General features: G+C 41.4%; 1 protein-coding gene and 1 long non-coding RNA gene across 6 annotated transcripts in view; one reads left to right on the top strand and one right to left on the bottom strand.

The window, feature by feature from the left end:
• The window catches only part of LOC115835114, a 32001-nt gene extending 25869 nt beyond the window's left edge, over positions 1–6132 (bottom strand). Inside the window, exon 1 of the long non-coding RNA XR_004030035.1 lies at positions 5952–6132. This is a non-coding gene — a long non-coding RNA (uncharacterized LOC115835114). The remainder of the gene's footprint in view (positions 1–5951) is intronic.
• The window catches only part of EXD2 (exonuclease 3'-5' domain containing 2), a 47351-nt gene that overhangs the window by 17012 nt on the left and 4251 nt on the right, over positions 1–26088 (top strand). For 2 of the 5 annotated variants that reach the window (XM_030812523.1, XM_030812527.1), the window contains 8 exons: positions 436–923; positions 1263–1642; positions 16718–16974; positions 18209–18335; positions 22670–23001; positions 24018–24124; positions 24379–24514; positions 25545–25901. In XM_030812523.1, coding sequence (XP_030668383.1) covers positions 1310–1642; positions 16718–16974; positions 18209–18335; positions 22670–23001; positions 24018–24124; positions 24379–24514; positions 25545–25901 — 1649 coding nt within the window. In that variant the 5' untranslated portion in view covers positions 436–923; positions 1263–1309. Of the gene's footprint in view, positions 1–339; positions 924–1262; positions 1643–16717; positions 16975–18208; positions 18336–22669; positions 23002–24017; positions 24125–24378; positions 24515–25544; positions 25902–26088 lie in introns of those variants that run through there. The other 3 variants (XM_030812526.1, XM_003263617.2, XM_003263621.2) reach the window with 3 other exon arrangements.

Genomic DNA, 26088 nt, shown 5'->3' on the forward strand with positions numbered 1-26088 from the left:
GTCCTGGGATTATAGGCATGAGCCACTGCACCTGGCCAGGCCACTTACTATTTTTTTTTTTTTTTGTGATAGAGTATCACTCTGTCACCCAGACTGGAGTGCAGTGGCACGATCTTGGCTCACTGCAAGCTCCCCCTCCCGGGTTCATACCATTCTCCTGCCTCAGCCTCCCAAGTAGCTGGGACTACAGGCGCACGCCACCATGCCCGGCTAATTTCTTGTCTTTTTAGTAGAGACGGAGTTTCACCATGTTAGCCAGGATGGTCTCAATCTCCTGACCTCGTGATCTGCCCGCCTTGGCCTCCCAAAGTGCTGGGATTATAGGCATGAGCCATTGCACCCGGCCCAGGCCACTTGCTATTTACTGTTGCACTTTTACTGTTATTTTAATAGTACAGAAATAGTGCTGTATACTCATTTCTTTCTCACATACAGGAAAACAGAAACTACATGGAGAAAGCCACATGTTACAGAAAAATGAAAAAGGGGCTATTTTGTGGCTTGCTTCATTGATTTACATTAACCTGCCTGGCGCTGTGGACACTTCCATTTGCAACCGCCTTCTATGCATCTTGGATATCTCTCTAAGTTCTACCTTTTTCTTTTTCTTTTCTGATCCTTTCTGTTTTGTACCGCCACTGCCTTACCCTACAATAACCGAATCAGTTTCTATGGAGAACTGCTGAGCCTTCTGGAGCAACAGAAAGTGTTGACTCAAGCCTGTTTCCTCCACTCCCTCACTGCCCCACCTTCCAGAGAAGTAAAAAAAAATCTCCCTACCAACTGACTGATGATTACAATTTTTTTTTAATTGAGAAGCAAAAGTTTTCCTTCAACGGTTAGGTGATCAAAGGTTTAAAATGCAAAATACTTTGAAGAAGATCCATTAACTAAAAAATTCATTAATTAGTCAGCAGTTAGAGGTGAGAGTCTAGCTTATTGTTTTTTTTTTCCTAGATCACACTTCATTGTGCAGGTAGCCTGTTGTTTTGACTGATATGATTTTATATCATTAAGAGCGCCATGGGGAACTGTCAGAGGGCAGGGAGATTTCCTGGGGTGAGGATGGAGATAGAGATGGAATACAGAGATTATAAAGATGAAGAAATTAAACCATTGCTACTATTTCACGTGGAAATTTATAGCAGTTGTTTTAGTTTGTGGGCACAGAGATTATAAATGGGACACTTTTTAGAGGAAAACTTGTTTATGTAAAGGTTTATATTCTGTATATAAATATATTTTTGCCATTTGTTTTGCAGATTGTGGGATTAGTGATATGCTTTTCTAAAGAGTAGAAAAGTCGAAGATGTCTAGACAGAACTTAGTGGCTTTGACAGTGACTACCCTTCTGGGTGTGGCTGTAGGGGGGTTTGTCCTCTGGAAAGGCATCCAGCGCCGCCGAAGGAGTAAAACGAGCCCTGTGACCCAACAGCCACAGCAGAAAGTGCTGGGCAGTAGAGAGCTGCCCCCTCCAGAAGATGATCAGCTGCACTCCAGTGCCCCCAGATCCTCGTGGGAGGAACGGATCCTTAAAGCAAAGGTGGTGACGGTGTCTCAGGAGGCAGAGTGGGATCAAATCGAGCCCTTGCTTAGAAGTGAATTAGAAGATTTTCCAGTACTTGGAATTGACTGTGAGTGGGTAAGTTAAAAAGCAAAAGTTAAAAAAAACAAAAAACGAAAAACAACTGCTTTTCTAACTGGGACCTTGGACAGTCAAGTAGAAAATAAGGTTAAAGGAGAATGAATTAGCTTGTTCTCAACTTGCTTATAAGCAGATTTTAGCAGAAGCAGCAGCTGCTGTTCCTCTCAGGATGGCGGAGTGCTTACAATTAAGGATTACAATTATGTCAAACCTGTATGAATTCTATTTTCCCCATTTATCATTCTGTGAACTTGGACAAGCTATTTAGCCGCTGAGTCTTTGTTTGGTTGTTTGTAATAGGAATGTCATGGTACCTACCTCCAGTGGCTTTTCTAACAATTCAAATAGATCACCCCCATAAAGGATTCAGCACAGTGTGAACATATAGTAGTAAGTGTTCATGAAATATTAGCCACTGTTAATATTTGTAGTAGCATTTTCATAAGGATGCCATGGAGAAAATAGCTAAGGAATTCTATTTAAATGGAAATTATTACTTAGGATTTTAAAAGATAACATTTGAAACATCATTTACTGTAAGCCATGTACTGTATGTTTTGCTTGCATCATCTCATTTAATGTTCACCATATGGGCATAACCTGGAGATATTGCAGGTTCGATGTTAGACCATGGCAATAAAGCAAATCTTGCAATAAAGTGAGTTACATGAGTTTTTTGGTTTCCCAGTGCATATAAAAGTTATGCTTATGCTGAGTGTGGTGATGGCTCATGACTGTAATCTCAGCACTTTGGTAGGCTAAGGTGGGGAAAATCAGTTGAGGCCAGGAGTTTAATACCGGTCAGCCAGGTCAGCATAGCGAGACTCCATCTCTACGAAAAGAGAAATTAGCCAGGTGTGGTGACACCCACCTGTAGTCCCAGCAACTTGGGAGGCTGAGGCAGGAGGATTGCTTGAGCCCAGGAGGTTGAAGCTGTTGTGAGCTATGAGCACACCACTGCACTTCAGCCTGAGTGGCAGAGGGAGATTCTGTCTCAGGGGAAAAAAAAAAGTGTTATGTTTATACTATACTATAGTTTATTAAGTGTGCAATAACATTATATCTTTAAAAAGTACATTAATTAAATAGTTTTTTGCTAAAAATTGCTAATAATTATCTGAGCCTTCAGCAAGTTGTAATCTTTTTGCTGGTGGAGGGTCTTGCCTTAATATTGATGGCTGCTGACTGATCAGGGTAGTGGTTGCTGAAGGTTGGAGTGCCTGTGATAGTTTCTTAAAATAAGACAACAAAGAAGTTTGCCACATTGGTTGACTCTTCCTTTCATGAGAGATTTTTCTCTACTATGTGATGCGGTTTGATAGCATTTTACTCACAGTAGAACTTCTTTCAAAATTGGAGTCAGTCCTCTGAAACCATGCCATTGCTTTATCAACTAAGTTTATGCAATATTCTAAATCTTTTGTTGTCATTTCAACAGCGTTCACAGCATCTTTACCAGGAGTAGATTCCCTCTCAAGAAACCACTTTCTTTGCTCGTCTGTAAAAAGCAACTCTTCATCTGTTAAAGTTTTATCATGAGATTACAGCAGTTAAATAACATCTTCAGGCTCCACCCCAATGCTGTTTCTCTTGCTGTATCCAGGAAATGTAATTAAAAGAGTCCCTAAGCAGAATGGCTCCACAAAATCAGTTCACAGGTTGATAGAAGAGGCTACTAGATGCCAACACTGTGATGACCAAAAAGAGAACACCTGACAGTGTGGGGAAAGCTTTGTAGTCACAAAAACCCTTACACCACAGCTACTGAGGGTGTTTCTTTATATCAGCAATAGTAGTAGTGGTTTATACCGATGACCTCGGGCCATCAAGAAAGGATCAGTGATTTTAATCTATTCTGTATAAAAAGTTACATCATTTTAGAACTCTTTACATCAATCAGCAACACTAAAAGAGAACAGGGTTTAAGTGGTAAGCTCTAGCAGATTAGGAAAATTCACCTGTGCCAAGCACTTGGATTATTCCAACTAAACGAAGTATAACTTGAGCAACAACAGGGTAGACTGAAGTGAATAGTAACTGATCTGATAATAATACACTTTAATCACTATAGCAGATGCATAGATAAGTTAAGTGGCAAATAATCTAACCCCCACCTCATTTTGACTTTTGATGTGTATTAAACTCAGGTTGGATTCCACATTTCCCTTTAGGCATGACTGCATTTTTCTGATTGCTGTCATAAAAAACTCAATGAAAAAGTCATTCGTGGCTTCTTTCCTTGTAAAAATAAGATAGAATACATTTAAGAGATGAATAGAAAACAAAAATAGGCTGGGCGTGGTAGCCCACGCCTGTAATCCTAGCTACTTGGGAGGCTGAGGCAGGAGAATCGCTTGAGCCCAGGAGGTGGAGGTTGCAGTGAGCCGAGATCACGCCACTGCATTCCAACCTGAGCAACAGCAAGTGAGACCCTGTCTCAAAAAAAGAAAAAACAAAAACAAAAATGAAAAATCATCCATTCTTGCTCTATTTATTCCTCCATTCCTGTTTTGCTTTCCTTTTCATTCACTTTTATGTAAATGTTTATTTGCTTATTATTTTTGTTCTTTATTTATTTATTTATTTTTTTTTGGAGACAGAGTGGTGTCATTCTGTTTCCCAGGCTGGAGTGCAGTGGTACTATCATAGTTCACTGTAAACTCGAACTCCTGGGCTAAAATGATCCTTCTGTCTCAGCCTCCCAAGTAGCTAGGACTACAGTAGCCACCACTATCACTTGGTTCCAGCGGTTCTTGATTTTTTTTTTTATTTTTTTTTTTTGAGACAAGGTCTTACTCTGTCACCCAGGCTGGAGTGCAGTGGTGGAATTTTGGCTCACTTTAGCCTCGACCTCCCTGGGCTCAGATGATTGTCCCACCTCAGCCTCCCGAATAGCTGGAACTACAGGTGTGCGCCACCACACCTGGCTAATTTTTTTGTATTTTTAGTAGAGACAGGGTTTTGCAGCGTGGTCCAGGCTGGTCTCAAACTCTTGGACTCTAGCAGTCCATTCGCCTCAGTCCCACAAAGTGCTGAGATTACAGGCATGAGCAACCATGCCCGGCCTGTGTTCTTGTTTTATAGTCAATATTTGTTTAGATTTACCAAAGTGTTTACCTTCCTGTATTATTATTATTATTATTATTATTCTTCTTCTTCTTCTTCTTCTTCTTCTTCTTCTTCTTCTTCTTCTTCTTCTTCTTCTTCTTCCTCTTCTTCTTCTTCCTCTTCTTCTTCTTCCCCTTCTTCTTTCTTCCCCTTCTTCTTTCTTCCCCTTCTTCTTTCTTCCCCTTCTTCTTTCTTCCCCTTCTTCTTTCTTCCCCTTCTTCTTTCTTCCCCTTCTTCTTTCTTCCCCTTCTTTCTTCCCCTTCTTCTTTCTTCCCCTTCTTCTTTCTTCCCCTTCTTCTTTCTTCCCCTTCTTCTTTCTTCCCCTTCTTCTTTCTTCCCCTTCTTCTTTCTTCCCTTCTTCTTTTCCTTCTTCTTCTTTTTTTTTTTTTTTTTTTTGTAGACCGGGTCTCACTCTTTTGCCCAGGCTGGAATGCAGTTGTGCAATCACAGCTAACTGCAGCCTTAACCTCCCAGGCCCAAGTGATCCTCCCTCCTCCTGAGTAGCTGGGATTACAAGTGTGAGCCACCACACCCCATCTCTTTTTCACAGAGACAGGGTTTTGCTTTGTTGCCCAGGCTGATCCCAAACTCCTAGGCTCAAGTGATCCTCCTGCCTTGGCCTCCCAAAGTGTGCTGGGGTTACAGGTGTGCGTGAGCTACCATGCTGGGCCTTTTTTTTTTTTTTTTTTTTTAAGAGATGAGGTCTTGCTCTGTTGTGCAGTTGTATGATCATGGCTCACTGCAGCCTCAAACTCCTGGGCTCAAGTGATCCTCCTGCCTCAGCCTCCTGAGTAACTGGGACTAAAGGCATGTGCCACTGCACCTGGCTAATTTTGTTTTTTTCTTGTAGAAATGGGGTCTTGTTGTGTTGCCCTGGCTGGTCTTCAACTCCTGGCCTCAAGTGATCCTCTCACTTGGTCCTCCTACAAACATAAGCCACTGCACCCAGCTGTATTTACCTTTTTCTTTTTTTGAGATGGAGTCTTGCTGTGTCACCAAGGCTGGAGTACAGTAGTGCAATCTTGACTCACTGCAACCTTTGCCTCCCGGGTTCAAGTGATTCTCCTGCCTCGGCCTCCTGAGTAGCTGGGACTACAGGCGTGTGCCACAACACCCATCTAATTTTTTGTATTTTTAGTAGAGACAGGGTTTCACCATGTTAACCAGGATGGTCTCAGTCTCCTAACCTTGTATTTACCTTTTTCTTGGCTCATCTTTTCTTATATCTCTGACCTTCTTTTGGGGATCATTTTCCTTAAAATCATTCTTTAACAGTTTGGGGCCCATTGATAATAAACTTTGTCGTTTTGAAAATGTCTGTATTTTGATTTTAATCTTAAAGAGATTTTCTCTGGGTGTAAAGTTCTGGCTTGGCAGTTTATCATTTTCAAGATGGTATTCCATTGCCTTCTGGCTTCCATTATTGCTGTTGAAGATAACTGTTAGTCTATATCTTTATTCTTTGTAAGTAATGTGATTTTTTCATATCTCTTCTTAAGATCTTCTCTTTGAGTTTATGGTTCTGAAGTTTCACTATGACGAGTCCAGGTGTTTTATTTCTAACTTGGGATTCAGAAAAATATCTGGATAATAGGATTGATGTTTTATCAATTTAAAATTTCTCTTTGAAGAGTGTCTTTATCCTTTCTTCTTTCTTGCTGGAATTTAATATTTAACATATCTTAGTCTCTCTAGATTCATTATATACAATTTCTTCTGGTCTCTTTTACAATTCCCTTTTTATTTGGCCTTGTCTAATCTATTTAACCTGCCCCTGAGTCTTTTTTTAGACTTTTTTATTGTGAAATATAACACATCAAGAAAAGTTCCTGAACAAAAATAAACACTGAATGATTTATATAAAGAGAACAGCTGTGTAACTAGAAACTAGGTCAAGAAACATAAGATTGCTAGGACTCCAGAAGCTCCCGTTGTGCCCCCTTGCAATCTTTGTCCCCTCACTGCCCTCTTTGAGGGTTACCATTATCCTGTCTTGTGGTATTTACTTTCTTGTTTTCTTTATACTTTTACTACTTAGGCATGCCTCCCTAAGCACTGTAGTTTAATTTTACCTGTTTTTTAAATTTAATATAAACGAATCATCAAGTACGTGCTCTTTTTTGTCTGGCTTCTTTTTCCAAACATGAGATTTACCTGTATTGTGTGTGACTATGATTTGTTGCCATATAGTATTCCATGGTATAAATATACCATGACTTATTTTTCCATTCTATTACTGATGGACATTTATATATATATATAAATATAATACAGTATAGGCCAGGCATGGTGGCTCACACCTGTAATCCCAGCACTTTGGGAGGCCGAGGCGGGTGGATCACCTGAACCTGAGGTCAGGAGTTCAAGACCAGCCTGGCCAACATGGTGAAACCCCATCTCTACTAAAAATACAAAAATTAGCCAGGTATGGTGGTACATACAGCTATAATCCCAATTACTCGGGAGGCTGAGGCAGGAGAATTGCTGGAACCCAGGAGGCAGAGGTTGCAGTGAGCTGAGATTGTGCCACTGCACTCCAGCCTGGGTGACACAGCGAGACTCCATCTCAAAAAAAAAAATATATATATATATATATTTATATATATCTGTGTGTGTGTGTGTGTGTGTGTGTATAATACAATATATCATTTACATTTGGGGGCTCTTGGAAAGAATGGTGCAATTGAACATTTACACTCATTATTGGGCATATGTGTCTATGAGTGGAGTTCTGGGTCAAGGAGTTTGTGTGTGTGTGCACATGCACGCACAACTTTAACTTTTATAGATGATGCCAAACTATTTACCAAGATCTTTTTAAGAATTTACCTTCCCATTAGTAGCATATGACTGATCCCATTGTTTCCAGCTGTTTTCAGAAGTGATTATACTAATTTAACCTCCCTATATATGAAAATTGCCTTTATTTTACATCCTTGTCCACATTTGGTACTGTCATATTTTAAAATTTTATCCATTCTGTTGGGCTTGTAGTAACAGTTCACTATTATTTTAATTTGGATATTCCTGATTACTAATGAAATTGAACATCTTTTTGTATTTTATTGGTCATTTAGATATCCTCTTTTATGAAGTGTCCGTTCAAGTCTCTTGCCTCATTTTCTTTTTTTTCTTGCCTCATTTTCTATCGAGTTATCTTTATAGAAGGTCTTTACATATTCTGCATGTGAACCCTCTGGGAGTTAAATTTATGTTGTAAATATTTTCTCCCATTCTGTAAATTGCCTTTACATTCTTTTAATGTTTTCTTTTGATAAACAGAAGATCTGTGTCGAACAGTTTATCAAGTCTTCCCCTATACACAGTCATGAACATATTCTCCCCATGTTATTTTCTTGGAGTTTTATGGTTTTAACCTTGGCGATTCAGATTTACAATCCACCTGAAATTGATTTTTTAGGTGTGTTTGTATATGATGTGTGGTAGGGTTAAGTTTAATTTTTTCTCCCAAAGAGATTGCCAATCTGCCTAGATCACAGATTGAACAGGTAAACCTTTCCTGATTGCTCTGCAATGCCACTTTATCACAAAACAAGTGTCTGTATGTGTCTAGATCTGTTTTTGTCTTCCTGATTGTCTATTTTTCTATTCTTGCACCAATTATTATGTACTTTATTATTTACCATTGCTTTAAAATAACTCTAGATATCTGGGACAGCAAGACCTGCCATCTTGTTCTTTTTCCACAATATCTTGGGTAATCTTGATACTCCACATTTTATTTTTTGAGATGGAGTCTCACTCTGTCACCCAGACTGGAATGCAGTGGCATGATCTCGGCTCACTGCAGCCTCCACCTCCTGGGTTCAAGCCATTCTCCTGCCTCAGCCACCCGAGTAGCTGGGACAATAGGTGCCTGCTACCACACCTGGCTTACATTTTGTTATAGGTTTTAGAATCAATTTTCAGGTCCTATAAAATTTTCTTGAAATTTTGATTGAGATTATATTGTATAGATCAGTTTGTAGGGAACTGACTTCTTTATATTATTGAAGGGTTTTAAAAAATTGACATGAAATTGTATGTATTATGTATAATGTTTTATGCATATATACATTGTGGGATAATTAAATCTAGCTAACAAATGCATTACTTCACATAATTATCATTTTTCAATGATGAGAACACTTAACATACACTATCTTTGCATTTTAGTAATACAATATATCATTAATTATAGTCACCATGCTGTATACTAGAGGTCCTGAACTCATTCCTCCTATATAACTGTAATTATATATTCTTTGATCAACATTTTCTCATCCTCCTCTCCTCCCATCGATCCTAGCCTGTGGTAACCACTATTCTACTGTCTACTTCTATGAGATCAACTCTTTTATTTTTTAGAGACATATTCTCGCCCTGTTACCCAGGCTAGAGTGCAGTGGCGTGATCATAACTCACTACAGCCTTGAGGTCCTAGGCTCAATCAGTCCTCCTGCCTTACCCTCCCAAGTAGTTAGGACTACAGGCACACACTACCACAACTGGCTAATTTTTTTTTTTTTTTTTTTTTTTAGAGATGAGGTCTCACTATGTATGATTCTTAGGCTGTTCTTGCATTTCTGGCCTCAAGTGATCCTTCCACCTCAGCCTCCCGAGTAGCTGGGATTACAGGAGGGAGCTACCATGCCCACTAAGATCAACTTTTTTAGATTCCACATATGAGTGAGCTCATGCAGTATTTATCTTTCTGGCTTATTTCGGTTAACATAATGTATTCCAGGTTTAGCCATGTTGTCACAAATGATAAGATTTCGTTATTTTTTATGGACAAATAGTATTCCATTTTAAAGAGAAAGATTTATATATCACATTTTCTTTTTTTTTAAATTATACTTTAAGTTCTAGGGTACATGTGCACAACATGCAAGTTTGTTACATATGTATACATGTGCCATGTTGGTGTGCTGCACCCATTAACTCATCATTTACATTAGGTATATCTCCTAATGCTATCCCTTCCCCTCCCCCAACTCCACGACAGGCCCTGGTGTGTGATGTTCCCCTTCCTGTGACCAAGTGTTCTCATTGTTCAATTCCCACCTATGAGTGAGAACATGCGGTGTTTGGTTTTTTGTCCTTGGCGATAGTTTGCTGAGAATGATGGTTTCCAGCTTCATCCATGTCCCTGCAAAGGACATAAGCTCACTTTTTTACAGTGATGATGGCTTTCTTGTTTTCTAGTCCAGTGGACACTTATTTGGACTCATTATTCTTGCTCTCAAAAGCATCACACTCATATTCTATCTCCTATCTTATTATCCTTTCTCCTTTTTCCTTTTCTGATTCCTGTTTTACCTGATACCTAAATACTGAAATGGGTCAGGCTTGGTCTCTTCTGTATCCACCCCAGATATTGCAAACTCAGATGCCTACAAGAGCCAAGCAGGTTCTGTAAAGCAGTGATATAGAGTGATTGTTTGCATTTTTTAATACATAGGAATGTTCTTAAATTCATAAGGAAATGTATTACCTTTCATTTTTTCTTTAAAGATAAGGCCTCAGGCCGGGCGCGGTGGCTCAAGCCTGTAATCCTAGCACTTTGGGAGGCCGAGGTGGGCGGATCACGAGGTCACGAGTTCGAGACCATCCTGGCCAACATAGTGAAACCCTGTCTCTACTAAAAATACAAAAAAAAAAAAAATTAGCAAGGCGTGGTGGCGGGCGCCTGTAGTCCCAGCTACGCAGGAGGCTGAGGCAGGAGAATGGCGTGAACCTGGGAGGCGGAGCTTGCAGTGAGCTGAGATGGTGCCACTGCACTCCAGCCTGGGCGACAGAGCCAGACTCTGTCTCAAAAAAAAAAAAAAAAAAAAAAGATAAGGCCTCTGGGGTCTTTCATTTTTGTAGTTTTACTAGCAACATGGATCCTGAGAAATATTTCTTTGTATTAGAAAAATAATGGTGTACAAATATGATGGTAAGTGGAAGATGACATTTGGCTTCAGTTGAAAAGACATTATGGTGAATTAGAGAATTCATGCCTCATATAAATGAAAAAGCTGCCATGTAGTTCAAACCAGCTGTTACTGGATTGTCCAGTTCTTTAAAAAGAAACTTGGAGTATGGATTTTTTAAAATGTGAACTCTACTAATTTAAAAATTCTGGCGTAAGTTTTTAAATATGTGGAGACCAAAAATAATACTATAATAAAAGCATGTCTGTGAGTCAGCAGATGGATCCGTGGGCCACTAATTTATGTCTTCTAATTTACATTCTTTTCCTGTATTCTCATCTAATTGTATGGCTTTAAATACCATTGATATGGTGATTACTCTCAAAATCAGAATGCCAGCCTTTCATATTCACCTGCCTACTTGACATCTCTCCTTGAATGTCTAATAGTCATCTCAAACTTAACATGTTCCTAACAAAACTCATTCTTGATTTTTCTTCCCAAACTTGTTATCCCCAGTCGGAATTCCCCACCTTTAAGACTAAAATCAGTGAGATACTCTTCTCTCAGAGGTTTGTCCAACAGGATGGTGATATGATTGAAAGTCAGAAATAAACAGTATATGTTAAATTTCTTTAATGGCAAAATATATGCAAATCCAAAGAAGTGGTTATACAAAGCAGGAAATAACAGCATGCCATCACAACGAGGTATAGGTTTCTTTGAGTTACCTATAATAAGGTGTAACTGGATAAATCACCTGTACAAAATGAATATTCTGCCATGTTTTAGGAGCTATTGTTGCCCTTCTCCTGAGGCAGGTGGAGACATTAAATACCTTTTTGATCCCCTGACTTCTGCCTTGTCCTTTCTGGAGACTCTGGCTACATATTTCCTTGCATAACAGGTACAAATAATTGGTGCAATAAAGGCTGAGCGAGGTGATTTTCCCAAAACCATCATCCTGTAGACCCAGTGTATTAGTCCATTCTTGCCCTGCTATAAAGAAATACCTGAGACTGGGTAATTTATAAACAAAAGGGGTTTAATTGGCTGTACAGGAAGCATGGCAGCATCTGCTTCTGGTGAGGCCTCCAGGAGCTTTTACTCATGGTGGAAGGCAAAGCAGGAACAGGCGTCTTACATGGCAGGAACAGCACCAAGACAGCGGGGAGGTGCCACACACTTGTTTTTTTTTGAGACAGGGTCTCACTTTGTCGCCTAGGTTGGAGTGCAGTGGCGCAGTCTTGGCTCACTGCACTCTCCACCTCCCAGGCTCAAGCGATCCTCCCACCTCGGCCTCTGGAGTAGCTGGGACTACAGGCACACACCACCATACCCGTCCCCATGTTGCCCAGGCTGGTATCAAACTCCTGGACTTAAGCGATCCGCCCACCTTGGCCTCCCAAAGTGCTGGGATTACAGGCATGAGCCACCATACTCAGCCACCACACATTTTTAAACAACCATATCTTGTGAGAACTCACTCAGTATAAGTACCAAGGGGGAAGGGTGCTAAACCATTTGTAAGAACTCCATCTCATGATCCAGTCATCTCCCACCAGGCTCTACCTCCAACATTGGACATTAGAATTCAACATGAGATTTGCGTGGGGACACAGATACAAACTATATCACACTCCTACTACCTCCTGAGTCCAGGCTTCAAGTATCTCTCACCTGGACTATTGCAAACCTTCCCCTGACTGGCCTCCCTGCTTTGACTCTTGCGCATGTACAATCCTTTCTCCATACAGTAACCAAAATATTTTTTAAAAATGCAAATCAAATTGTGTCAGTCCTCTGCCCAAAACCCTTCCATTGCTTAGAGTAAAATGCAGATGGCCAGGTGCAGTGGCTCATGCCTGTAATCCCAGCATGTTGGGAGGCCGAGGCAGGTGGATCACGAAGTCAAGAGATCTAGACCATCCTGGCCAACATGGTGAAACCCCGTCTGTACTAAAAATACAAAAATTAGCTGGGCGTGGTGGCGGGCTCCTGAAGTCCCAGCTACTCAGGAGGCTGAGGCAGGAGAATCGCTTGAACCCGGGAGGCTGAGGTTGCAGTGAGCCGAGATCACACCACTGCACTCCAGCCTGGCAACAGAGTGAGACTCCGTCTCAAAAAAAAAGAATAAAACACAGATGTCTTAATTACCTACATGCTCTTAAGGTCTTACTTGCTGTAGCTTCTTTCAGCATCTCTGATTTTGTCTCCTCCTACTCTCTTTCCATCCTACTCTTTTCAGCGTCTAGCCACATTGGGCCTTAGTTCTGTTACCTCATTCCTATCTCAAAACCCTGGTCTAAATTTAACTGATACGTAAACTCCACAGACTAGGGGTGCTCATTAGTTAACCTGTTCCAGCCCAGAAGATGGTCCCGTGTCATTCTTTACTTTCTGCAGCCTTCGTGAAGTCATTTAAAGAATCACAGGACATTCCAGAAACTTTTTTTTATGAATACTGTTTTGTTTTGTTGGTTTTTTTCTTTTAAGAATACTGAAGCCAAAATGGATTATCCCCTGGCTCCTGGAAGGAGGACTCTAACCCAATGTTCTCTAAATGAATCACTGAAACAGCAGAGTGTTAGAAATTGTATCTGTAATGATTGTTGGTATTGTTCAGTTAAACTTTGTACTTTTGTGTATATATAACACATTAATACAGTATTATATATGTGTAATTTATAAATATATATAGTATATGTCTCAAACATTTGCATATATGTTGACTAATTTTAAAAACCCTAGATTAAATAATGCTAATAAGACCACTGGTTTAAATAATGCTAATGAAATTAAAACGTGTCACTTTTTAATAATGTTGATAAGCCAAGGGTTTCTTGTCTCCCATGAGTAGTGATGTCAGGGCAAAAAGACTAGAAAGCAAAAAGGGGGAAATATGAGAAATAAAGACTAGATATCTTATTCTTTAAGCTAAATTGACTCTCCTAGAAACATTATTCTTCCAATTATATATTCAATATAAGTTATGTACCTAGTGGAATCATAAACATTTGGATTCCTAGTGAGAAAACTTTGATTATAGTATATTGGATCTTAAGCACAATCCAGAAACATTAAAGACAACTCAGTTTACCTATCTGTCTATCTAGTTTTTATTTAATTTATTTTATCTTTTTCTTTTCTTTTTACTCACCACTATATTAACAAGGAAATTAATGTATGGTAGGCAATGAGACCTGACTGTAAAGAGGTACAAATATCGAACCTTGGGAATTTGTAGTGAGTTTTATGTCAAATTAGCAGTACTAGCTATTAGAAGTAGAGATTTATAGCTTTTTCTTGGAGAAAGCTGATATCACAGAGGGAAGGAACTACTCATTAATTTTTAAAAAGGTGATTTGGTCACATCCAGATGAATTATTAGAGAACAGGAACCCCAGTAGTCATGTTTTTCATAGATCTTTGTAACCTTGGCTGAGCCCCAAGAAGTAGACAATGAGATCAAACTGGCATGCTTTCGTGTGAGGATACGAAAATAGCCCTCATTGGTAAAGCAGTGCCTAAGAAGGAAGCCTAAGTCTTTTGTGAGTTAGATCATGGTTTTACTACGCCTTAGAAAAGAAGTTGAGGGCTAGAGGGCCGGGCATGGTATCTCACGCCTGTAATCACAGCACTTTGGGAGGCTGAGATGGGCAGATCATTTGAGGTCAGGAGTTTGAGACCAGCCTGGCCAACATGGTGAAACCCTGTCTCTACTAAAAATACAAAAAAGCTGGGTGTGGTGGCAGGTGCCTATAATCCCAGCTACTCGGGAGGCTGAGGCAGGAGAATAGCTTGAACCCGGGAGGCAGAGGTTGCAGTGAGCTGAGATTGTGCTACTGTACTCCAGCCTGGGCAGCAGAGCGAGACTTGGAAAAAAAGTTGAGGGCCAGAGCCCTCCCCAATTTTTTTTTTTTTTTTAACAGCAGTTCTTTTGTGATCTTGACTATTTCCTCTGTGTGATTTTGGTCACTTCAATTATGCAATGTACCTCCTCTGATTAATTGTGACACTTTGCTTGAAACATCCCTTTGGCATTTGCCATGTCATTTTCTGTATGTGTGAGCTTGTGTTTATGTGTATCCCTCTTATTCCTCCTATAAGATTATAAATTCCTTAAATCAGCACACTCTCTTCCATTACTTTGTATGCAACTGTGGCACTGCAGGCCTAGCAGGCAGCTAGTACAGTAGCGAGAGGACCACATTGCCCTAGAGCAGAGTTTCTCAGCCTCCTCGCTATTGACATTTTGGGCAGATGATTCTTTTTTGTACATTGTAGGATGTTTAGCAGCCTTCTGGCCTCTACTTAGCTTGGGCAGGCGAACCAAGACACAGAGGCCACTTGGAGAGGCCATTTGTAGAAGTGACAGAGGGCTGGCTTTGCCTTCCAAATTTACCTGCAACAGAGAAGACAAGGTACTAGATGCCTATGGACTTCCTCCCCATTGTGACAACCAAAAATTTCTCCAGATATTGCCAGATGTCTCCTGGGGTACAAAATTACCCTCAGTTGAGAACTACTATTCTAGGGACTGGGAAATTTAGGTGACAGTGTGATAGTCCTAGCTTTGCCATGATCTCACCATATTTGGTCAAACTGATTCACCTATATTCCTCTCCTGACAAGTGAGAAGGATTGGAATTTATTGGGTGCTTAATCTGGGTTCTGTGGATAGCTTTAGGGAAACTTTAATCCCTTGAAAATGTATGTGAGTTTTGTGTGTACATTTTTCTAGGAATAACATCCTTAGCTTTCAGCATTTTTTCAAACTTATCTATGACCCCAAAAAGATTAAGCCTCAGCCAGGCGCAGTGGCTCATGCCTGTAATCCCAGCACTCTGGAAGGCCGAGGCAGAAGGATCACTTGAGGTCAGGAGTTCGAGACCAGGGCAACATGGTGAATCTTCATCTCTACAAAAAATACAAAAAATTAACTGGGTGTGGCTGTGCGTGCCTGTAATCCCAGCTACTCGGGAGGCTGAGGCAGGAGAATAGCTTGAACCTGGGAGGCGGAGGTTGCAGTGAGCCAAGATTGAGCCACTGCACTCAAGCCTGGGCGACAGACCCAGACTCCGTCTAAAAAAAAGAAAAAAGATTAAACCTCGATCACTTATTGTATAAAGTTTTTTGTATCTTTTAAGATTTAAAGGCCCTAACTTATACTCAATATACATTTTTGTTTTCTTTTTATGAACGCCATTTGTGACTAGAAAATGCTGAGAAAGCACTTTGTGCTACCAGGATTATATTATCAGGTACCACTTATTTACAGTACTCTATCTCCTACCTCTTTTTAAAAATTGGATCTTGAGTCAGTGATGATAAGGTAAATGACTAGAGTTACCTGCATATACATTAGAGAGGCTGGATAATGAAAAGAGGATGTTTATCATTTTGCACTCTACTCCTTGGCCTTTTTTCCTTAGCCTTTTTTTTTTTTTTTTGAGACGGAGTTTTACTCTTGTCATCCAGGCTGGAGTGCAGTGCTCACTGCAACCTCTGCCTCCCGGGTTCAAGCGATTCCCCTGCCTCAGGCTCCCATGTAGCTGGGATTACAGGCACGTGCCACCACGGCCAGCTAATTTTTGTATTTTTGGTAGAGACGGGGTTTCGCCGTGTTGGCCAAGCTTGTCTTGAACTCCTGACCTCGGGTGATCCGCCCGCCTCGGCCTCCAAAAGTGCTGGGATTACAGGCATGAGCCACCGTGCCCAACCTCCTTAGCCTTTTAAAATCAGCATGTTCCATATGACTGCCAGTGTATGTTCCAGAGCTCTCCTGTGTCGGCTGGTCGCTGTTTATGGCTTATATTTCAGGCCTTGGCATTTGGGGTTCTCGGTAACCTTTGTTTAGGCCGCTGCTTCACAAAGTCCATTGCATTTGTTACTGTAGGCTTATCTGTAGATGCAAACCAAAACCTGGTCAGATGCTCCCTTTGGGAAGTTAAGGATGTACCTCTTAGACTTTTTTGTCACAGTTATATGTTATGCTCGCTGCTGTGCTCAGGTGTGAACCACAACCTTGTCTTCTCTGTTGCAGGTAAATTTGGAAGGCAAAGCCAGCCCTCTGTCACTTCTACAAATGGCCTCTCCAAGTGGCCTCTGTGTCTTGGTTCGCCTGCCCAAGCTAATCTGTGGAGGAAAAACACTACCAAGAACATTATTGGATATTTTGGCAGATGGCACCATTTTGAAAGTTGGAGTGGGATGCTCAGAAGATGCCAGCAAGCTTCTGCAGGATTATGGCCTCGTTGTTAGGGGGTGCCTGGACCTCCGATACCTAGCCATGCGGCAGAGGTGTGGTTTGTATGAATGCTGGGATTCCTGTAGCTGCGGGACAAATATTTTAGCCAGATTTGTAGATGCCTGGGACTCGGTAGTGAAACATGTGAAATTGTATAGGAGCCTAGAGGCTTCTAAGATGCATATTGAATTTGTGAGGAGACATTCCAACTTCTGTGAAACTTTGGTTACCTAGAATTGGCCTTTTTAGATCAGACGTTACCGAGGTATCTCTGTAAGCTAAAAGCTGGTGGTCCCACTGGCTAAATTATGGCTGCAAAGGGTTTTTGGTTTTCTTTTTTCCCATATGATATTTTTGGAAATTTTTATTTAAATCAAGAAGATTTAATGTAAAAATCTGTATTTCTGGCTTCTCTTGAAAAATTAGGTAATCTGACTACACTGAGTCTACAGTTCTAGATGGCAGCATTTGGCTGGGTAGCATATGTGCCCTTTAGACGAGCATGCTCTGTTCAGTTTGCCAGAGTCCCCACCACTCCCATTGTAACCCTGGCTCCTCATGGTAAGCCTTTGAGTTTGCAGACCCTGCTTTAGGCCAAAAATGATAGTAGACCAGCCCTTATCTGGGAGGAAGAGAGATTTCCTTTAGAATTTTATTTCTATGGAAATTTGATTTCAGCTTGTCTTTTAGGAGCGGGGGGTCATAATTACCTCCTCATGTTTATGTACGGGTCCTCATTTATAATAATGTGGACTGAAACAGCCTCTTGCCCTGCCTGAAGTGACACAGTCACTAAAAGGTTAGAGATTTGGTAAACTAAGAGAAGGCCTGATTAAAATCTGTATTATCACAAATTTGTAGTATAAAATGAAATTTTATTTTAGTTTGTTAGTTTGGCTTATTTATATAAAGCAGTGTGGATAGAGGCTAAAAGCTGACTCGGGAGCAGACTGCATGGGTAGGAGTCTCAGTGCTGCCACTTGCCAGCTGTATGACCTTTGGCACAGTACTAAGCCTCTGTGTTCCTCACTTTCCTCATCTGTAAAGTAGAGATGATAATGTAGCCACCTCACAGGGTTGGTGTGAGTATTAAATGAGTTAAACTACAGAAAGGATTTATAAAGTGTTTCACAAATAGGTAGATAACAAATTATCATTTTCTTTGATGTCTAGTGAGATTCAGTATGTTATGTCTGTTTATTGGCCATTTATATATCTTTTTTTATTTTCCTGTTCATGTCCTTTGCCTGTTTTTGATGCATGGTTTTGTTTCTTTCTTTCTTTTAGAAACAATTTGCTCTGTAATGGGCTTAGCCTGAAATCCCTCGCTGAGACTGTTTTGAACTTTCCCCTTGACAAGTCCCTTCTACTTCGTTGCAGCAACTGGAATGCTGAGACTCTCACAGAGGACCAGGTACTTCTTATCAGAGTTGTTGAAGAATGGAGGGTCATTGTTTCTGAAGTATAACTGTTTATAAAATTCAAATTCTCAAATATAGTGTAAGTATTGGATGGAGATGCCTTAAAATAGATTCATTCTCTGGTGATACTCCAGCTGACTGGTCTACAATAATCACTTAAATGAAAGATAAGAGTCCTGCTTTTGTTTTATTTTTGAGATGGAGTCTCACTCTGTTGCCCAAGCTGGAGTGCAGTGGTACGATCTTGGCTCACTGCAACCTCTGCCTCCTGGGTTCAAGCAATTCTCCTGCCTCAGCCTCCTGAGTAGCTGAGATTACAGATGTGCACCACCACACCTGGCTAATATTTTTGGATTTTCAGTGGAGACGGGGTTTCACCACGTTGGTCAGGCTGGTCTCGAACTCCTGACCTCAAATGATCCACCCACCTCAACCTCCAGGTGTGAGCCACCATGCCCGGCCAAGAGTCCTGATTTTTTTGAGCATTTACTATATATTGGGCATTTCAGAAAAAGGGATTTTTTTTATGAATACAAATGCATAATTTAAAAAAATATATGGTGTTATAAGTGTGTAGGAGTTATAACTTATTTTAAGACGCAGTAAGTAGTTCCCTGCATTACTTTTCCCATTCCTAATCCTTCTTCCTTCTTCTCAAAGGCAACCACTTTCATTTCTTTCTGGTAATTATCATTATAATTCTAAATTACATGCATGCGTTATTCTTTCTTTTTTTTTTTTTTTTTTTTTTGAGACAGAGTCTCGCTCTGTCGCCCAGGCTGGAGTGCAGTGGCGCAATCTCGGCTCACTGCAAGCTCCGCCTCCCAGGTTCACGCCATTCTCCTGCCTCAGCCTCTCTGAGTAGCTGGGACTACAGGCGCCTGCCACCACGCCCGGCTAATTTTTTTGTATTTTTAGTAGAGATGGGGTTTCACTGTGGTCTCCATCTCCTGACCTCGTGATCCGCCCGCCTTGGCCTCCCAAAGTGCTGGGATTACAAGTGTGAGCCACTGCCCCCGGCCTATTCTTTCTTATTTATTTATATTATCTTTTGACATCATACTATGGAAGATACAGTTTAGTACTCTTGCAGCTCCCCTGTCCCCGAATACTTCTCTTCCCCATCCTCCCAATTTAGGTAAATCATCATTTTTATCAAGTTAATATCCAGTATTTATATTATTTATAGCTGAGTCACAAAGTAAACTGCAGTTACTTTTATTTCCCAGGATTAATAATTAGTATTTTGTTTGCATAGTGTTCCATGTACCTATTGTTTCAACCCCAGACTCCTTACCAGAACTATGGATCTCCTCTGGGCTGGCTCAGACACACGTCAGGTCACTTACTTGTTTCATTTTCCCTTGGAGCCTTCTCTCCTAGAGCCCTCTATCCCAGGACGGAGTGCACTCTAGGCCTGCTCCCCAACTCTCATACTGGAATTTGTTTTTACCAACAGCGTGGAATTCCCTTCACCTCTCTCTTTCATAGTAGATCCTCTGTTTTTTAAATTCCATGTCTTTTTCCTTTCTTGCCTTGGTGGAGTACATTCATAACAGCTTCTTGAGAAAGGGAGCATGAGCAGTAAAAAAAATGTCAGTAACTGTGTCTTTTCTCTCAGTGACTTAGTTTCTCCAGAAATGAATCTTCTAGTACTCTATTCAAGAAGTGTAAGCCCCACTACCTATATTCCAGTCACTAAGTAGGGGAAAGGTGCCAGTGGTCTTAACATTCAGTGTGTAATCTCTCCCTTAATCCCGCTTTCTTCAGGTGACATTTTGTCCCTCCCTTCAGTTGCGCCTGGTATTACCAGGTCCAGATCCTCTGTGTTTTAACCATTATATGATTTAAACTTTTACTGTCTTTTGGGCTAGGGGAGGGATAGTTGTCTGGCCCTGTGCTGTAAAGGAGGAGATCAGGGTGTAAGTATTCTCTATAGAGATTTCACCTTATCCTTCTGTTTTCGCCCTTGCCTTCACAGATATCTGGTGTCTCCATTCCTTATGCTTTCCTGGTCTCTGTGGCTCAAACTCATTTGAACTTAGGCTTTTTGCCATGCCACTTGCATAGGCCTAGTTTCAACCTTGCTTGCCGAGTCAGTTACCACTTGTTCATCCTTGAGAAACGTTAACTGGTTTCCAAAGTAGCTACACCATTTTGTATTCCCACCAGTAGCATATGAGGGTGCCGGGGTTCTGCATCCTTGCTGACATTTGTTATTGTCAGTCTTTTCCATTAGAGCCATCCTAGTAGGTATGAAGCGGTATTTCATTGTGGTTTTGATTTACATTTCCTTTGTGACTAATGATGCTGGGCATCTGTTCATGTGTGTATTGGCCATTTGTATATCTTCCGTGGAGAAATGTCTATTCATACATATCCTTTGCCCGTGTTTTAATTGGGTCATTCGTTATTTTATTTTTGAGTTTTAGGAATTCTTTCTATATTCTAGATCCTTTTCAGATAGATGATCTATAAAATATTTTCTACCATTGGTTGTTTGAAGCAGAATAGTTTTTAATTTTGATGAGCTCCAGTTATCAGTTTCTTTTTAAAAATCTCTTCCTTTAATTGCTTATGCTTTTGCTGTCATAGTCAAGAAATCATTGCCTCACCCAAGGTCATGACGATTGGCTCCTATGTTTTCTTCTAAAAGTCATATAGTTTTAGCTCTTGCATTTAAGTCTGTGATCCATTTTGAGTTAATTTTTGTGTGTCTTGTGAGGTAGGGGTCCACGTTCACTCTTTTGCATGTGGACCTCCAGTCATCCTAGTACCATTTGTTTCTTTATCATTAGAAAATAATGTGTTAAAGAGAACTCTGAAGTCTTCTCGTTCAAGCACACATTCTTCTGTGGGAAACAGTCTGCTAATAGATATGTATATTGTTGGATCTAGGTGGAAAATTTTATCCAAACTTGTTTTACTCTAAAAGTATAAATGATGCTTCCTAATAGAATTATTCACTGGCTTGGTTATTAAAGGTGAACTAATAGAATTTTAAAGTCCTTACGCTTTTTGTTGGGAAAAGCTATTAATTTTAGTTTTTTTTTTATTTAATTTTATTTATTTATTTATTTTTGAGATGGAGTCCCACTCTGTCGCTCAGGCTGGAGTGCAGTGATGCGATCTCAGCTCACTGCAACCTCTGCCTCCTGGGTTCAAGCCCCAGGTTCAAGCAATTCTCCTGCCTCAGCCTTCCGAGTAGATGGGATTACAGGCGCATGCCACCACGCCCAGCTGATTTTTTGTATTTTTAGTAGAGACGGGGTTTCCCCATGTTGGCTGCGCTGGTCTCGAATTCCTGACCTCAAGTGATCCGCCCGCCTCAGCCTCCCAAAGTGTTGGGATTACAAGCATGAGCCACCGCGCCCAGCCGAATTTTAGTTTTGACCATAGTACTTTTCCTTTTTTTTTGAGATGGAGTCTTGTTCTGTCTCCTAGGCTGGAGTGCAGTGGCACGGTCTCAGCTCACTGCAACCTTCACCTCCTGGGTTCAAGTGATTCTCCTGTCTTAGCCTCCTGAGTAGCTGGGATTACAGGCGTCCGCCACCACACCCAGCTAATTTTTGTATTTTTAGTAGAGACAGGGTTTCACCATGTTGGCCAGGCTGGTTTTGAACTCCTTACCTCAGGTGATCTGCTCGCCTTGGCCTCCTAAAGTGCTGGGATTACAGGTGTGAGCCACCATGCCTGGCCCGCAGTACTTTTCTTTATGACCAGCTTGCCTATCACCAGTTGCTTGGGAGAATGACTTACCACTATTAAATGAATAAATTCCAGGAATGGGCCCTGTGACTTTGATTTGAGGCCCATGTTTGAAACCTATTTGTTTTCTTTGTTTTCAATATCTTATTAATAGATATGGCAGGTCATTTCTGATTGACAGTCACACAGGCCTCTTAATCATGATTTCAGCCATTCCAGAGGATGACTGCCTCCAAAGTGAATTTCATGTACTAGTTATCAGGCCTTTGTTAACTACCCTTCCCCCAAACTTGAGAGAAATCTGTCCAGCAATTTGGTAGCAAATAGAAACTTCACTGATTTATATAGGTGAGGATTTTCAGCATTTACAGTAAGTCATTATTTTAGCTATTTTAGTTAAAAACATAGGGAACATGAGAGTTAATCATACTATTCAATTTACTTTTGTATAGTTTGAAAATTTTTATAATAAAAAGCTTTAAGGAAGTATATGGTGCCCAGGTTGTCGTACATTTTGAATTAGGATCCTAAGAGTTATCTATTTCTTTGTGATTGACTTTGAAGTTGTTCTCTCTGGTTTGCCTTCCAGATTCCACTGATCTCTGACTTTTCTCTTCAGGTAATTTATGCTGCCAGGGATGCCCAGATTTCAGTGGCTCTCTTTCTTCATCTTCTTGGATACCCTTTCTCTAGGAATTCACCTGGAGAAAAAAACGATGACCACAGTAGCTGGAGAAAAGTCTTGGAAAAATGCCAGGGTGTGGTCGACATCCCATTTCGAAGCAAAGGAATGAGCAGATTGGGAGAAGAGGTTAATGGGGAAGCAACAGAATCTCAGCAGAAGCCAAGAAATAAGAAGTCTAAGATGGATGGGATGGTGCCAGGCAACCACCAAGGGAGAGACCCCAGAAAACATAAAAGAAAGCCCCTGGGGGTGGGCTATTCTGCCAGGTAACTGAGTCACTCCCTGTCTAGTAAAGAGTCAGTGGCCCAGCCTTAGCAAAGGGTGTGATGCTTCCCTTGGGTCTGGGGAGAAGGCTTGTTGTAGGGGAGCAGCAGCTCTCCAGGGGTTAATCTTGCTTTTTGTTTCCATCAGAGACATTTGGTCTCTCCTTTGCTTTATTTGTGTATTTTTCTCCTTTTCCCTTCTTTTACTTTTTTATTTATTGACAGTTGGAGTGGAAATGAGGAAAGCTTAGCTTAGTTCTGTCATTGACCCTGTTGTGACCTTAGGCCTTAACTTCTCCAACTGTAAATGGGGATATAATTATCATTCCTTCCTTGTTTCAGGCTAGCTGTGAAAATAAATAACATGTGGTGCCTCATACTTTTCAGGAGAAATGCATCATCTGATTTCTTGTTCATATGTTATTTGATTATTTAGAATGACATCCAGCTCCAAGAAAATGTTACTCTCTAGCCAATGAAAAATGTTCTGTATAACTTATTCCTCTATTGTAGGAAGATGACTAATAAGTACTTTGGAGCATAAATTTGGTCCCTGTAGCAAAGTGCCTTTAGGAATTAATTGGATGATTAAATTGAAGGAAGTGTTACTGCATGTGAGTTAGAAGTAAATCCACATGGCCCTCATTACTTTGGCTTGAACTTTTAAATTTTTAATGTACTTCTTTTAATCCAGTGATTTGGAAGTTTTCTGGTTGCTTGGTTCTTTTTTGCATTCACAGCAGAGCTGTGTGTAAACCACCCAACATACTCCTTAATGTCCTAGTCCATAAGTGTAAAAACTAGAGGCATAAACTCATTCATTTTTAGTTCTGTTTCCTAGCCCAATGCAGGTGAGGATTAAACATGGTTTCTCACTCTGTTTGTTTTTTCCATAGTGGTGTGTTTGACCTTAGTGTTGAGAATAGTTTGAGTCACTCAGAAGAGAGCATGGGAAGGAAATAGACATTTTGACCCACAGTTAGCTTCCAGTTTGAGATTTCTCTTTCCTTTCCCTGCAGAAAATCACCTCTTTATGATAACTGCTTTCTCCATGCTCCTGATGGACAGCCCCTCTGCACTTGTGATAGAAGAAAAGCTCAGTGGTACCTGGACAAAGGCATTGGTGGTATGAGATTCAGCTGTCCTTGTTTATCTCTAATTAGGTGCATTGGATGCTGGCAGGAGTGGGGAGTGAGATAAGGAAGAGGGAGGGATAGAAGAAGGCAGAGAGACCGTGAGATGCATGGGACTGGGTAGGCACAACCCAGAAATCGTGTTCTCTGCCAGGCCGTAGCAGAGAACAGTGAAGGTAGTGCTGCTTCTTGGGTGTGGTGGTGGGGGCAGGGGGAACAGTCAAACACTGATGTCTCTTCTCTTAAGAGCTGGTGAGTGAAGAGCCCTTTGTGGTGAAGCTACGGTTTGAACCTGCAGGAAGGCCCGAATCTCCTGGAGACTATTACTTGATGGTTAAAGAGAATCTGTGTGTAGTGTGTGGCAAGAGAGACTCCTACATTCGGTGAGTGTGGCATTGGGCCACCCTGGTTGTCTGTGGCAGATGGAAATTGCTTTTGTAGCCATATGCAGAGCCTTTGGGGGCTGTGGCTGAGTCTGTCCAGTTTGGCTGAGAGACTTGTCCCTAGCATCCAGCTTCCCCAAGAGCTTTGGTATTCCGCTGCCCTTGCTATAGTGGCCCTTACCCCTCCTGAGCCGTTTCTCAGTTTCTGGAGTGCAACACCATACTCAGTAATGGTCTGTCATGGGGACAGTGGTTCCCTTTTGCTCATGAAAGACTGAAGACCAGTTCCTTCAGAAGCTGTGTCCTTCTCATCCTCTCTTGACTGGCTCACCAGCTTTTTGAGCCATGGTTTTATTCATGGAGTATCCAGATGTCCTGAAGCCTGCTCTGTGCTGTAATACTGTTTCATATCAGGGTCCCTGCACCGTGAGGGTGAGGCTGCCGACTACGCCTGAGTGCCCAGACACTTGGGCTTTCTCCCTGGCTTCTGTGGAGTCACTCACTTTCCTCCTTTCTCCCCTGCAAAGTGAGACAAAGTCATTGCTGCCAAGAGTTTTTCCTGAGAGCTAAGTTCTCCTTAGAAAATAATGATGAACCTGGTGAACCAGGGAAATAGAGTAAGGTATTCCTCAGATGAAGGAAATTGGCTTTTTCAGGTTCCTAGGCCTTCTTGAGAGAGTTGTTTTCCAGGTGTCAAAGCCCATTAGAGTATCTTTTCAGTTCTCTGAGACTTTCCCTTCTGGGAGCACAGCCTTCTCAGAGGTTGTTATTAACCTCTTGCTATGCTTGCCCTCCATTGAAGCCCACAGCAGGTGGTCTGTACTTACTTGCAGGAGAGAGGAAGCTAAGACACAGATGGGCTGAGAGTGGAATAGGTGATACTGCCTTTCTGTGATCTGTGTTGGGCGGTGGTGCCCAAGGCTTCCCAGTCATGGTTAGGCCCCAGTTAGAACCCCAGTAGCCTGTCTGCTGTCTTCCCGTGTGCTCTGTCACACTCATGAGCGCTGCTTTCCGGCTGGGCTTGTTCCAGGAAGAACGTGATTCCACATGAGTACCGGAAGCACTTCCCCATCGAGATGAAGGACCACAACTCCCACGATGTGCTGCTGCTCTGCACCTCCTGCCATGCCATTTCCAACTACTATGACAACCATCTGAAGCAGCAGCTGGCCAAGGAGTTCCAGGCCCCCATCGGCTCTGAGGAGGGCTTGCGCCTGCTGGAAGATCCTGAGCGCCGGCAGGTGCGTTCTGGAGCCAGGGCCCTGCTCAACGCGGAGAGCCTGCCTGCTCATCGAAAGGAGGAGCTGCTGCAAGCACTCAGAGAGTTTTATAACTCAGACATGGTCACAGAGGAGATGCTTCAAGAGGCTGCCAGCCTGGAGACCAGGTACAAAGCACAGGAATTGCGGGATGTACCAGGGACATTAACCCTCATTACTTAGTGAGAATGCTTGCCAGGGAGGGGGCATTGGCTGCTTAGGCACAGTGCCTAGCCTCATGCTTCACCTAGTAGGTGTCTAGTAGTTTAAGATACCTTGGAAGTGGAATAGAACAATCTACTTGAGGATTTCCTT

The sequence above is a fragment of the Nomascus leucogenys genome, chromosome 1a (genome assembly GCF_006542625.1).
Source record: "Nomascus leucogenys isolate Asia chromosome 1a, Asia_NLE_v1, whole genome shotgun sequence".
NCBI classification, from domain to species: domain Eukaryota; kingdom Metazoa; phylum Chordata; class Mammalia; order Primates; family Hylobatidae; genus Nomascus; species Nomascus leucogenys.